General features: G+C 49.7%; 1 protein-coding gene across 1 annotated transcript in view; it reads right to left on the reverse strand.

Annotated features, from left to right (window-relative positions):
- TMEM170B (transmembrane protein 170B) overlaps positions 1–4,913 on the reverse strand; it is a 76,925-nt gene extending 72,012 nt beyond the window's left edge. Inside the window, exon 1 of the mRNA XM_089682323.1 lies at positions 4,448–4,913. Coding sequence (XP_089538449.1) covers positions 4,448–4,544 — 97 coding nt within the window. The 5' untranslated portion in view covers positions 4,545–4,913. The remainder of the gene's footprint in view (positions 1–4,447) is intronic.
- Positions 4,914–15,573: the final 10,660 nt, after the last annotated feature.

Raw genomic sequence — 15,573 nt, forward strand, 5'->3', positions numbered from 1 at the left:
ATGCCATAAGCTCCTAAACTCATGTTTAGGAGCAGCAGTGTACATGAGGCCTAAATCTAGCCACACTATTTACAACCTGATTGAACATTCTCTTACAATCTCTTTTAGAGTTACCAAAAATATGGAAAGTGAAGGCCCAACTAAACAACCCATTTAATTTGTACCCAGTTGGTTAGGCCTGTGTGCTACATAGGTATAGATTTACATGACACTATGCAAATAAATCAGAAAATGTATGGTTCATTTTAGACTTTTTCTTTGACATGCAGGCAATTAGTAATATGAATTCTGTTCGGATGTTATGGCTGTTTTAGTTCTCATCACAAAGGCCCTTAAATACATCTCTACTCAAAGTAAAAAACATAGCTGTTAATTACAACAAAGATCCCACTTTGTATTCAGAGACAGTCCGAACCAGCATAAAGGACCCTGAAAACATTCTATGTCCCCATTTTAAGAGCCAAGTAAAAGAAGTAATGCCTTGGATGCCAAAATACCAAGAAGACTCTGCTGAGCTTTGGAATGAATAAGCGACCATCAGGCCATAAGAATGCAGTTCTGTCTTCATTCTCAACTTTGTTCTAAGATCTGTGTTTTATAATCACAGTGATATACAGGTGAAACTCAAAAAATTAGAATATCGTGCAAAAGTTCATTTATTTCAGTAATGCAACTTAAAAGGTGAAACTAATATATGAGATAGACTCAATACATGCAAAGCAAGATAGTTCAAGCCGTGATTTGTCATAATTGTGATGATTATGGCTTACAGCTCATGAAAACCCAAAATCCACAATCTCAGAAAATTAGAATGTTGTGAAAAGGTGCAATATTCTCGGCTCAAAGTGTCCCACTCTAATCAGCTAATTATGCCATAACACCTGCAAAGGGTTCCTGAGCCTTTAAATGGTCTCTCAGTCTGGTTCAGTAGGAATCACAATCATGGGAAAGACTGTTGACCTGACAGTTGTGCAGAAAACCATCATTGACACCCTCCATAAGGAGGGAAAGCCTCAAAAAGGTAATTGCAAAAGAAGTTGGATGTTCCCAAAGTGCTGAATCAAAGCACATTAATAGAAAGTTATGTGGAAGGGAAAAGTGTGGAAGAAAAAGGTGCACAAGCAGCAGGGATGACCGCAGCCTGGAGAGGATTGTCAGGAAAAGGCCATTCAAAAGTGTTGGGGACTTTCACAAGGAGTGGACTGAGGCTGGAGTCAGTGCATCAAGAGCCACCACACACAGACGGATCCTGGACATGGGCTTCAAATGTCGTGTTCCTCTTGTCAAGCTGCTCCTGAACAGCAAACAACGTCAGAAGCATCTTACCTGGGCTAAAGAAAAACAGACCTGGTCTGTTGCTCAGCGGTCCAAAGTCCTCTTTTCTGATGAGAGCAACTTTTGCATCTCATTTGGAAACCAAGGACCCAGAGTATGGAGGAAGAATGGAGAGGTACACATTGCAAGATGCTTGAAGTCCAGTGTGAAGTTTCCACAGTCTGTGTTGATTTGGGGAGCCATGTCATCTGCTGCTATTGGTCCACTGTGCTTCATTAAGTCCAGGGTCAACGCAGCCGTCTACCAGGAGATTTTGGAGCACTTCATGCTTCCTTCGAGCTTTATGGGGATGCTGACTTCATTTTCCAGCAGGACTTGGCACTTGCCCACACTGCCAAAAGCACCAAAACCTGGTTCAATGACCGTGGGATTACTGTGCTTGATTGGCCAGCAAACTCGCCTGACCTGAACCCCATAGAGAATCTATGGGGCATTGCCAAGAGAAAGATGAGAGACATGAGACCGAAAAATGCAGAAGAGCTGAAGGCCGCTATTGAAGCATCCTGGTCTTCCATAACACCTCAGCAGTGCCACAGGCTGATAGCTTCCATTCCATGCCGCATTGAGGCAGTAATTGCTGCAAAAGGGGCCCAAACCAAGTATTGAGTACATATGCATACTTGTACTTTTCAGAGGTCCGATATTGTTCTATGTACAATCCTTGTTTTATTGATTGCATGTAATATTCTAATTTTCTTAGATTGTGGATTTGGGGTTTTCATGAGCTGTAAGCCATAATCATCACAATTATGACAAATCACGGCTTGAACTATCTTGCTTTGCATGTAATGAGTCTCATATATTAGTTTCACCTTTTAAGTTGCATTACTGAAATAAATTAACTTTTGCACAATATTCTAATTTTTCGAGTTTCACCTGTATATGCAACTATATACTGTGCTGGTTGCTTGCCTTTCTGACCAGCAGTGGATTCATTGTACAGTAGATCCTTGGCTATTTTCAATGCATGCCCCCCCCCCCCCCCCGTTTATTGGGATCATAGATAAGGGTCATTGTACATAGACATTTGTACTTTGCTTCTGACACAGGCTTGTGAAGCATTTCTGAAGGACTTTGTGTGAAGTGTTGGATCCTATATGGTATATTCACCCTCTACATATTACTCATGTGATGATCTTACGTGATATCAAAACAATACGTCCAGGTATAGGATGTGTGTTTTGTGTATGATCGTTTTGCCTATTTTAGAAGAAACCTTTAGATTCAATCTGGTATTCGAGGTGGACCCGATACAAAGCCTATGAAGTCTATAAGCAGGTGAATGTAAACATTCGACTACCTCTGAGTCCATGCAGGTCTGGAAAAAAAAATGGAAAAGGTATGTGTTTGTTTCCATTATTTCCGGCCTAAACAAATGATCAGATGTAGTCTAATGTAAATGGACACCCAGAGATCTAATATGGGTCCAGGAAACACCTGCAAAACTAAATGGGCATGAGTGTCAGAAAAGTGACATCGGTTCCATTCTACTCCAACTGAACACATGTCCATCTCATCCAATTACCTTAGAGTCCATCCAGGTCTGGAAAAAAATGGAAAAAGACTGTCCTTTTCTGTTTTTTTTGGACCAAAACATGATGGATCAGAGATAGTCTGATGTAAATGGATGCCAATGGTCACACATAGATTTAATATGAAAACTCCTGAAGAAAAAAAATGAATGGACAAGAATGTCACAAAAGTGACAATTGTTTCATTCTGATCCAATTTGGCATGTGTCTGTTTACATCTGATTACCCAGGTCCATCCAAGTCCAGAAAAAATAATGGAAAAGCTGCGTTGCTTTCTGTTTTTCAGACCTAAACATGACGGATCAAGCAGTGGCGTCCCGAGGAAGGTGTGGAGGGTGCGCAATGCACCAGTGACACCTACCGCACGGGGAGACACCAGACCTGCTCCACGAAAAGGTAAGTTGTAAAGAAAGCAGATGATCCCCACAGGATGGATCGGACCTGTGGATTGAGCATAATGGATTGTAGTCCATTCCATTATGCTCTCCAATCCGCAGATCTGATCCATCCTGTGGGGATCGTTGAAGGGGGTGTCACCCAGTGTTATCACACTGGGTGACACCAACCCTCAGGACGCTCCTGGGATCAAGGCTGTCTGAAGTAAACGGATCCAACCAGCCATAGATCTAATATGGGTCCGGTATCATCCAGTATAGGTTGCATGCCGACAATCCCCACAGGATGGATCGGATCTGCGGATTGGTGAGCATAATGGATCGCACTCTGATCCATTATGCTCAATCCGCAGATCCGATACATCCTGCGTGGATCATCAGAAGGGGTGTCACCAAGTGTTATCTCACCGGGTGACACCAACCCTAGAAATGCCCCTGGGATCAAGGCTGTCTGAAGTAAATGGATCCAACCAGCCATAGATCAGTATGATTTGTTGTCACAGTGGCCATATGATAGGGATCCGGTCCCAAGACCTCTCTTTGACAGCTCAGTCACCATGTTGGAAGCACAGAACCCTTGGTTACCCATGGCCGCACACATATAGGGGGCGTTAAAGCTTACCCTCTTTGTGGTTGTACCAAGGGCGGACTAACCATTTGGAAACTCGGGCACTGCCCGAGGGCCTGGGGTCAGTAGGGGGCCCCATGAGATGCCCCTGGTACCTTTTTCATAGGCTTTTTTGAGTTTGGGCAAGGGCACAGGGGCCCCATGATCCCCTATTGCCCGGGGGCCCCATGAGTTGTCAGTCCGCCCCTGGGTTGTACATATATGTTACAAAGCAAGGGAAAAAAGTGTTTAGACATGTAAAGCTAACACAGAGGATACTGAAGTACCAGACTTTTATGGCACCCCAATGAAGTCAGCGGCAGACGCCCCCATTTTAACCTGTCACTGTTTGTGACCCACATAAGTCTTTTGCAGCAATATCCTACATCTCATGTAAACTTTAACCAGCAATGCACAAAGGGCAGAAACAGCTTCAGAAAACAAGAGCTGATCCAAGATGGCAATATACTTCCCTCCAGCAGAACTGTGCGCTATTACTAACCCCACTGATAGGGGGCGCTATCCATGGTGCGCTATCCATGGTGCTGAAAGCTACATTGGGAAGAATGGCCACTTACCGGTCAGGCTCCTCAGCACTGTCCCGTGCGCCCATAGGCTCAGGACTTGTTGTACAGACAGGTTGATCATGGACAGGTCCTCCTTCTCCGCTTTCATTATCGGTCCCTAGCTGATCGTCGGCCGGCAGGGTGCTGGAGGAAGTCCCGGAGCTCCCAGACAGCTGCTGCTCTTCCTCCTCCAGCAGCAGCACAAGGAGCTCAAGCAGCAAGAGGCCAAGTAAGGATGGCCGGGGGATGAGCGGAGGGCGCAGCTGGAGCGGGGACGTGAAGCAGCCTCGCAGAGGAGACATTGAGGAAGAGGAGCCCCAGCCTGGTGGACTTGGTATAGGCAGCCAAGGAGGTGCTACCGCCCAGAGCACACAGCACACACCGACCTTCTACTTGCCTGGGTGCCGAGCACAGAGCCGAGCAACCAACCTGCATCCTCCACCATCATCAGATGTCCCCTCCTTCCTCCCATCATCACCCGAGTCACCATCATCATCCAGGAGGAGGAGACTGGAGCCTGTGCATGGAGCATCCTCCTGTCATTCTGGGGTCACACTGATCTGCCTGTATGTCATCCCTCCTGTCATTCTAGGGTCACACTGATATCCCCCTATACCATCCCTCCTGTCATTCTAGGGTCACACTGATCTCCCTGTATGCCATCCCTCCTGTCATTCTAGGGTCACACTGATATCCCCCTATACCATCCCTCCAGTCATTCTAGGGTCACACTGATCTCCCTGTATGCCATCCTCCTGTCATTCTAGGGTCACACTGATCTCCCTGTATGCCATCCTCCTGTCATTCTAGGGTCACACTGATATCCCCCTATACCATCCCTCCTGTCATTCTAGGGTCACACTGATCTCCCCCTATAACATCCCTCCTGTCATTCTAGGGTCACACTGATATCCCCCTATACCATCCCTCCTGTCATTCTAGGGTCACACTGATCTCCCTGTATGCCATCCCTCCTGTCATTCTAGGGTCACACTGATATCCCCCTATACCATCCCTCCAGTCATTCTAGGGTCACACTGATCTCCCTGTATGCCATCCTCCTGTCATTCTAGGGTCACACTGATCTCCCTGTATGCCATACTCCTGTCATTCTAGGGTCACACTGGTCTGCCTGTATGCCATACTCCTGTCATTCTAGGGTGACACTGATCTCCCTCTATAACATCCCTCCTGTCATTCTAGGGTCACACTGATCTCCCCCTATAACATCCCTCCTGTCATTCTAGGGTCACACTGATCTCCCTCTGTGCCATCCCTCCTGTCATTCTAGGGTCACATTGATCTCCCTGTATGCCATCCTCCTGCCATTCTAGGGTCACACTGATCTCCCTGTATGCCATCCCTCCTGTCATTCTAGGGTCACACTGGTCTGCCTGTATGCCATCCTCCTGTCATTCTAGGGTCACACTGATCTCCCTCTATAACATCCCTCCTGTCATTCTAGGGTCACACTGATCTCCCCCTATAACATCCCTCCTGACATTCTAGGGTCACACTGATCTCCATCTATGCCATCCCTCCTGTCATTCTAGGGTCACACTGATCTCCCCCTATACCATCCCTCCTGTCATTCTAGGGTCACACTGATCTCCCTGTATGCCATCCCTCCTGTCATTCTGGGGTCACACTGATCTCCTTCTGTGCCATCCCTCCTGTCATTCTAGGGTCACACTGATCTCCCCCTATAACATCCCTCCTGTCATTCTAGGGTCACACTGATCTCCCCCTATACCATCCCTCCTGTCATTCTAGGGTCACACTGATCTCCCTGCATGCCATCCCTCCTGTCATTCTAGGGTCACACTGATCTCCCTCTATAACATCCCTCCTGTCATTCTAGGGTCACACTGATCTCCCTCTATGCCATCCCTCCTGTCATTCTAGGGTCACACTTATCTCCCCCTATACCATCCCTCCTGTCATTCTAGGGTCACACTGATCTCCCTGTATGCCATCCCTCCTGTCATTCTGGGGTCACACTGATCTCCCCGTATGCCATCCCTCCTGTCATTCTGGGGTCACACTGATCTCCCTGTATGCCATCCCTCCTGTCATTCTGGGGTCATACTGATCTCCTTCTGTGCCATCCCTCCTGTCATTCTAGGGTCACACTGATCTCCCTGTATGCCATCCCTCCTGTCATTCTAGGGTCACACTGATCTCCCCCTATAACATCCCTCCTGTCATTCTAGGGTCACACTGATCTCCCCCTATAACATCCCTCCTGTCATTCTAGGGTCACACTGATCTCCCCCTATAACATCCCTCCTGTCATTCTAGGGTCACACTGATCTCCCTCTGTGCCATCCCTGCTGTCATTCTAGGGTTACACTGATCTCCCTGTATGCCATTCCTCCTGTCATTCTAGGGTCACACTGATCTCCCCCTATACCATCCCTCCTGTCATTCTAGGGTCACACTGATCTCCCTGTATGCCATCCCTCCTGTCATTCTGGGGTCACACTGATCTCCTTCTGTGCCATCCCTGCTGTCATTCTAGGGTCACACTGATCTCCCTGTATGCCATTCCTCCTGTCATTCTAGGGTCACACTGATCTCCCTGTATGCCATCCTCCTGCCATTCTAGGGTCACACTGATCTCCCTCTATAACATCCCTCCTGTCATTCTAGGGTCACACTGATCTCCCCCTATAACATCCCTCCTGTCATTCTAGGGTCACACTGATCTCCATCTATGCCATCCCTCCTGTCATTCTAGGGTCACACTGATCTCCCCCTATACCATCCCTCCTGTCATTCTAGGGTCACACTGATCTCCCTGTATGCCATCCCTCCTGTCATTCTGGGGTCACACTGATCTCCTTCTGTGCCATCCCTCCTGTCATTCTAGGGTCACACTGATCTCCCCCTATAACATCCCTCCTGTCATTCTAGGGTCACACTGATCTCCCCCTATACCATCCCTCCTGTCATTCTAGGGTCACACTGATCTCCCTGCATGCCATCCCTCCTGTCATTCTAGGGTCACACTGATCTCCCTCCATAACATCCCTCCTGTCATTCTAGGGTCACACTGATCTCCCTGTATGCCATCCTCCTGTCATTCTAGGGTTACACTGATCTCCCTCTATGCCATCCCTCCTGTCATTCTAGGGTCACACTGATCTCACCCTATACCATCCCTCCTGTCATTCTAGGGTCACACTGATCTCCCTGTATGCCATCCCTCCTGTCATTCTGGGGTCACACTGATCTCCCCGTATGCCATCCCTCCTGTCATTCTGGGGTCACACTGATCTCCCTGTATGCCATCCCTCCTGTCATTCTGGGGTCACACTGATCTCCATCTGTGCCATCCCTCCTGTCATTCTAGGGTCACACTGATCTCCCTGTATACCATCCCTCCTGTCATTCTAGGGTCACACTGATCTCCCCCTATAACATCCCTCCTGTCATTCTAGGGTCACACTGATCTCCCCCTATACCATCCCTCCTGTCATTCTAGGGTCACACTGATCTCCCTGCATGCCATCCCTCCTGTCATTCTAGGGTCACACTGATCTCCCTCTATAACATCCCTCCTGTCATTCTAGGGTCACACTGATCTCCCTCTATGCCATCCCTCCTGTCATTCTAGGGTCACACTGATCTCCCCCTATACCATCCCTCCTGTCATTCTAGGGTCACACTGATCTCCCTGTATGCCATCCCTCCTGTCATTCTGGGGTCACACTGATCTCCCCGTATGCCATCCCTCCTGTCATTCTGGGGTCACACTGATCTCCCTGTATGCCATCCCTCCTGTCATTCTGGGGTCACACTGATCTCCTTCTGTGCCATCCCTCCTGTCATTCTAGGGTCACACTGATCTCCCTGTATGCCATCCCTCCTGTCATTCTAGGGTCACACTGATCTCCCCCTATAACATCCCTCCTGTCATTCTAGGGTCACACTGATCTCCCCCTATAACATCCCTCCTGTCATTCTAGGGTCACACTGATCTCCCCCTATAACATCCCTCCTGTCATTCTAGGGTCACACTGATCTCCCTCTGTGCCATCCCTGCTGTCATTCTAGGGTTACACTGATCTCCCTGTATGCCATTCCTCCTGTCATTCTAGGGTCACACTGATCTCCCCCTATACCATCCCTCCTGTCATTCTAGGGTCACACTGATCTCCCTGTATGCCATCCCTCCTGTCATTCTGGGGTCACACTGATCTCCTTCTGTGCCATCCCTGCTGTCATTCTAGGGTCACACTGATCTCCCTGTATGCCATTCCTCCTGTCATTCTAGGGTCACACTGATCTCCCTGTATGCCATCCTCCTGCCATTCTAGGGTCACACTGATCTCCCTCTATAACATCCCTCCTGTCATTCTAGGGTCACACTGATCTCCCCCTATAACATCCCTCCTGTCATTCTAGGGTCACACTGATCTCCATCTATGCCATCCCTCCTGTCATTCTAGGGTCACACTGATCTCCCCCTATACCATCCCTCCTGTCATTCTAGGGTCACACTGATCTCCCTGTATGCCATCCCTCCTGTCATTCTGGGGTCACACTGATCTCCTTCTGTGCCATCCCTCCTGTCATTCTAGGGTCACACTGATCTCCCCTATAACATCCCTCCTGTCATTCTAGGGTCACACTGATCTCCCCCTATACCATCCCTCCTGTCATTCTAGGGTCACACTGATCTCCCTGCATGCCATCCCTCCTGTCATTCTAGGGTCACACTGATCTCCCTCCATAACATCCCTCCTGTCATTCTAGGGTCACACTGATCTCCCTGTATGCCATCCTCCTGTCATTCTAGGGTTACACTGATCTCCCTCTATGCCATCCCTCCTGTCATTCTAGGGTCACACTGATCTCCCCCTATACCATCCCTCCTGTCATTCTAGGGTCACACTGATCTCCCTGTATGCCATCCCTCCTGTCATTCTGGGGTCACACTGATCTCCCCGTATGCCATCCCTCCTGTCATTCTGGGGTCACACTGATCTCCCTGTATGCCATCCCTCCTGTCATTCTGGGGTCACACTGATCTCCTTCTGTGCCATCCCTCCTGTCATTCTAGGGTCACACTGATCTCCCTGTATGCCATCCCTCCTGTCATTCTAGGGTCACACTGATCTCCCCCTATAACATCCCTCCTGTCATTCTAAGGTCACACTGATCTCCCCCTATAACATCCCTCCTGTCATTCTAGGGTCACACTGATCTCCCCCTATAACATCCCTCCTGTCATTCTAGGGTCACACTGATCTCCCCCTATACCATCCCTCCTGTCATTCTAGGGTCACACTGATCTCCCTGCATGCCATCCCTCCTGTCATTCTAGGGTCACACTGATCTCCCTCCATAACATCCCTCCTGTCATTCTAGGGTCACACTGATCTCCCCCTATAACATCCCTCCTGTCATTCTAGGGTCACACTGATCTCCCCCTATAACATCCCTCCTGTCATTCTAGGGTCACACTGATCTCCCCCTATAACATCCCTCCTGTCATTCTAGGGTCACACTGATCTCCCCCTATACCATCCCTCCTGTCATTCTAGGGTCACACTGATCTCCCTGCATGCCATCCCTCCTGTCATTCTAGGGTCACACTGATCTCCCTCCATAACATCCCTCCTGTCATTCTAGGGTCACACTGATCTCCCTGTATGCCATCCTCCTGTCATTCTAGGGTTACACTGATCTCCCTCTATGCCATCCCTCCTGTCATTCTAGGGTCACACTGATCTCCCCCTATACCATCCCTCCTGTCATTCTAGGGTCACACTGATCTCCCTGTATGCCATCCCTCCTGTCATTCTGGGGTCACACTGATCTCCCCGTATGCCATCCCTCCTGTCATTCTGGGGTCACACTGATCTCCCTGTATGCCATCCCTCCTGTCATTCTGGGGTCACACTGATCTCCTTCTGTGCCATCCCTCCTGTCATTCTAGGGTCACACTGATCTCCCTGTATGCCATCCCTCCTGTCATTCTAGGGTCACACTGATCTCCCCCTATAACATCCCTCCTGTCATTCTAGGGTCACACTGATCTCCCCCTATAACATCCCTCCTGTCATTCTAGGGTCACACTGATCTCCCCCTATAACATCCCTCCTGTCATTCTAGGGTCACACTGATCTCCCCCTATACCATCGCTCCTGTCATTCTAGGGTCACACTGATCTCCCTGCATGCCATCCCTCCTGTCATTCTAGGGTCACACTGATCTCCCTCCATAACATCCCTCCTGTCATTCTAGGGTCACACTGATCTCCCTGTATGCCATCCTCCTGTCATTCTAGGGTTACACTGATCTCCCTCTATGCCATCCCTCCTGTCATTCTAGGGTCACACTGATCTCCCCCTATACCATCCCATCTGTCATTCTAGGGTCACACTGATCTCCCTGTATGCCATCCCTCCTGTCATTCTGGGGTCACACTGATCTCCCCGTATGCCATCCCTCCTGTCATTCTGGGGTCACACTGATCTCCCTGTATGCCATCCCTCCTGTCATTCTGGGGTCACACTGATCTCCTTCTGTGCCATCCCTCCTGTCATTCTAGGGTCACACTGATCTCCCTGTATGCCATCCCTCCTGTCATTCTAGGGTCACACTGATCTCCCCCTATAACATCCCTCCTGTCATTCTAGGGTCACACTGATCTCCCCCTATAACATCCCTCCTGTCATTCTAGGGTCACACTGATCTCCCCCTATAACATCCCTCCTGTCATTCTAGGGTCACACTGATCTCCCTCTGTGCCATCCCTCCTGTCATTCTAGGGTCACACTGATCTCCCTGTATGCCATTCCTCCTGTCATTCTAGGGTCACACTGATCTCCCCCTATAACATCCCTCCTGTCATTCTAGGGTCACACTGATCTCCCTGTATGCCATCCCTCCTGTCATTCTAGGGTCACACTGATCTCCCTCTGTGCCATCCCTCCTGTCATTCTAGGGTCACACTGATCTCCCCCGAGAACATCCCTCCTGTCATTCTAGGGTCACACTGATCTCCCTCTATGCCATCCTCCTGTCATTCTAGGGTCACACTGATCTCCCTCTATGCCATCCTCCTGTCATTCTAGGGTCACACTGATCTCCCTGTATGCCATCCCTCCTGTCATTCTAGGGTCACACTGGTCTGCTTGTATGCCATCCTCCTGTCATTCTAGGGTCACACTGATCTCCCTCTATAACATCCCTCCTGTCATTCTAGGGTCACACTGATCTCCCCCTATAACATCCCTCCTGTCATTCTAGGGTCACACTGATCTCCCCCTATAACATCCCTCCTGTCATTCTAGGGTCACACTGATCTCCCCCTATACCATCCCTCCTGTCATTCTAGGGTCACACTGATCTCCCTGCATGCCATCCCTCCTGTCATTCTAGGGTCACACTGATCTCCCTCCATAACATCCCTCCTGTCATTCTAGGGTCACACTGATCTCCCTGTATGCCATCCTCCTGTCATTCTAGGGTTACACTGATCTCCCTCTATGCCATCCCTCCTGTCATTCTAGGGTCACACTGATCTCCCCCTATACCATCCCTCCTGTCATTCTAGGGTCACACTGATCTCCCTGTATGCCATCCCTCCTGTCATTCTGGGGTCACACTGATCTCCCTGTATGCCATCCCTCCTGTCATTCTGGGGTCACACTGATCTCCTTCTGTGCCATCCCTCCTGTCATTCTAGGGTCACACTGATCTCCCTGTATGCCATCCCTCCTGTCATTCTAGGGTCACACTGATCTCCCCCTATAACATCCCTCCTGTCATTCTAGGGTCACACTGATCTCCCCCTATAACATCCCTCCTGTCATTCTAGGGTCACACTGATCTCCCCCTATAACATCCCTCCTGTCATTCTAGGGTCACACTGATCTCCCTCTGTGCCATCCCTGCTGTCATTCTAGGGTCACACTGATCTCCCTGTATGCCATTCCTCCTGTCATTCTAGGGTCACACTGATCTCCCCCTATAACATCCCTCCTGTCATTCTAGGGTCACACTGATCTCCCTGTATGCCATCCCTCCTGTCATTCTAGGGTCACACTGATCTCCCTCTGTGCCATCCCTCCTGTCATTCTAGGGTCACACTGATCTCCCCCTAGAACATCCCTCCTGTCATTCTAGGGTCACACTGATCTCCCTCTATGCCATCCTCCTGTCATTTTAGGGTCACACTGATCTCCCTCTATGCCATCCTCCTGTCATTCTAGGGTCACACTGATCTCCCTGTATGCCATCCCTCCTGTCATTCTAGGGTCACACTGGTCTGCCTGTATGCCATCCTCCTGTCATTCTAGGGTCACACTGATCTCCCTCTATAACATCCCTCCTGTCATTCTAGGGTAATACTGATCTCCCCCTATAACATCCCTCCTGTCATTCTAGGGTCACACTGATCTCCATCTATGCCATCCCTCCTGTCATTCTAGGGTCACACTGATCTCCCCCTATACCATCCCTCCTGTCATTCTAGGGTCACACTGATCTCCCTGTATGCCATCCCTCCTGTCATTCTGGGGTCACACTGATCTCCTTCTGTGCCATCCCTCCTGTCATTCTGGGGTCACACTGATCTCCCCATATGCCATCCCTCCTGTCATTCTGGGGTCACACTGATCTCCCTGTATGCCATCCCTCTTGTCATTCTGGGGTCACACTGATCTCCTTCTGTGCCATCCCTCCTGTCATTCTAGGGTCACACTGATCTCCCCCTATACCATCCCTCCTGTCATTCTAGGGTCACACTGATCTCCCTGTATGCCATCCCTCCTGTCATTCTAGGGTCACACTGATCTCCCCCTATAACATCCCTCCTGTCATTCTAGGGTCACACTGATCTCCCCCTATAACATCCCTCCTGTCATTCTAGGGTCACACTGATCTCCCCCTATAACATCCCTCCTGTCATTCTAGGGTCACACTGATCTCCCTCTGTGCCATCCCTGCTGTCATTCTAGGGTCACACTGATCTCCCTGTATGCCATTCCTCCTGTCATTCTAGGGTCACACTGATCTCCCCCTATAACATCCCTCCTGTCATTCTAGGGTCACACTGATCTCCCTGTATGCCATCCCTCCTGTCATTCTAGGGTCACACTGATCTCCCCCTATACCATCCCTCCTGTCATTCTGGGGTCACACTGATCTCCCCGTATGCCATCCCTCCTGTCATTCTGGGGTCACACTGATCTCCCTGTATGCCATCCCTCCTGTCATTCTGGGGTCACACTGATCTCCTTCTGTGCCATCCCTCCTGTCATTCTAGGGTCACACTGATCTCCCTGTATGCCATCCCTCCTGTCATTCTAGGGTCACACTGATCTCCCCCTATAACATCCCTCCTGTCATTCTAGGGTCACACTGATCTCCCCCTATAACATCCCTCCAGTCATTCTAGGGTCACACTGATCTCCCCCTATAACATCCCTCCTGTCATTCTAGGGTCACACTGATCTCCCTCTGTGCCATCCCTGCTGTCATTCTAGGGTCACACTGATCTCCCTGTATGCCATCCCTCCTGTCATTCTGTTGTCACACTGATCTCATTCTGTGCCATCCCTGCTGTCATTCTAGGGTCACACTGATCTCCCTGTATGCCATTCCTCCTGTCATTCTAGGGTCACACTGATCTCCCTGTATGCCATCCTCCTGCCATTCTAGGGTCACACTGATCTCCCTGTATGCCATCCCTCCTGTCATTCTAGGGTCACACTGGTCTGCCTGTATGCCATCCTCCTGTCATTCTAGGGTCACACTGATCTCCCTCTATAACATCCCTCCTGTCATTCTAGGGTCACACTGATCTCCCCCTATAACATCCCTCCTGTCATTCTAGGGTCACACTGATCTCCATCTATGCCATCCCTCCTGTCATTCTAGGGTCACACTGATCTCCCCCTATACCATCCCTCCTGTCATTCTAGGGTCACACTGATCTCCCTGTATGCCATCCCTCCTGTCATTCTGGGGTCACACTGATCTCCTTCTGTGCCATCCCTCCTGTCATTCTAGGGTCACACTGATCTCCCCCTATAACATCCCTCCTGTCATTCTGGGGTCACACTGATCTCCCCATATGCCATCCCTCCTGTCATTCTGGGGTCACACTGATCTCCCTGTATGCCATCCCTCCTGTCATTCTAGGGTCACACTGATCTCCCTCCATAACATCCCTCCTGTCATTCTAGGGTCACACTGATCTCCCTGTATGCCATCCTCCTGTCATTCTAGGGTTACACTGATCTCCCTCTATGCCATCCCTCCTGTCATTCTAGGGTCACACTGATCTCCCCCTATACCATCCCTCCTGTCATTCTAGGGTCACACTGATCTCCCTGTATGCCATCCCTCCTGTCATTCTGGGGTCACACTGATCTCCCCGTATGCCATCCCTCCTGTCATTCTGGGGTCACACTGATTATCCCTGTATGCCATCCCTCCTGTCATTCTGGGGTCACACTGATCTCCTTCTGTGCCATCCCTCCTGTCATTCTAGGGTCACACTGATCTCCCTGTATGCCATCCCTCCTGTCATTCTAGGGTCACACTGATCTCCCCCTATAACATCCCTACTGTCATTCTAGGGTCACACTGATATCCCCCTATAACATCCCTCCTGTCATTCTAGGGTCACACTGATCTCCCTCTGTGCCATCCCTGCTGTCATTCTAGGGTCACACTGATCTCCCTGTATGCCATTCCTCCTGTCATTCTAGGGTCACACTGATCTCCCCCTATAACATCCCTCCTGTCATTCTAGGGTCACACTGATCTCCCTGTATGCCATCCCTCCTGTCATTCTAGGGTCACACTGATCTCCCTCTGTGCCATCCCTCCTGTCATTCTAGGGTCACACTGATCTCCCCCTAGAACATCCCTCCTGTCATTCTAGGGTCACACTGATCTCCCTCTATGCCATCCTCCTGTCATTCTAGGGTCACACTGATCTCCCTCTATGCCATCCTCCTGTCATTCTAGGGTCACACTGATCTCCCTGTATGCCATCCCTCCTGTCATTCTAGGGTCACACTGGTCTGCCTGTATGCCATCCTCCTGTCATTCTAGGGTCACACTGATCTCCCTCTATAACATCCCTCCTGTCATTCTAGGGTCACACTGAT

The sequence above is a fragment of the Staurois parvus genome, unplaced genomic scaffold (assembly GCF_062004578.1).
Source record: "Staurois parvus isolate SC_StPar_1 unplaced genomic scaffold, SC_StPar_1.0 ptg000287l, whole genome shotgun sequence".
Taxonomy (NCBI): Eukaryota; Metazoa; Chordata; class Amphibia; order Anura; family Ranidae; genus Staurois; species Staurois parvus.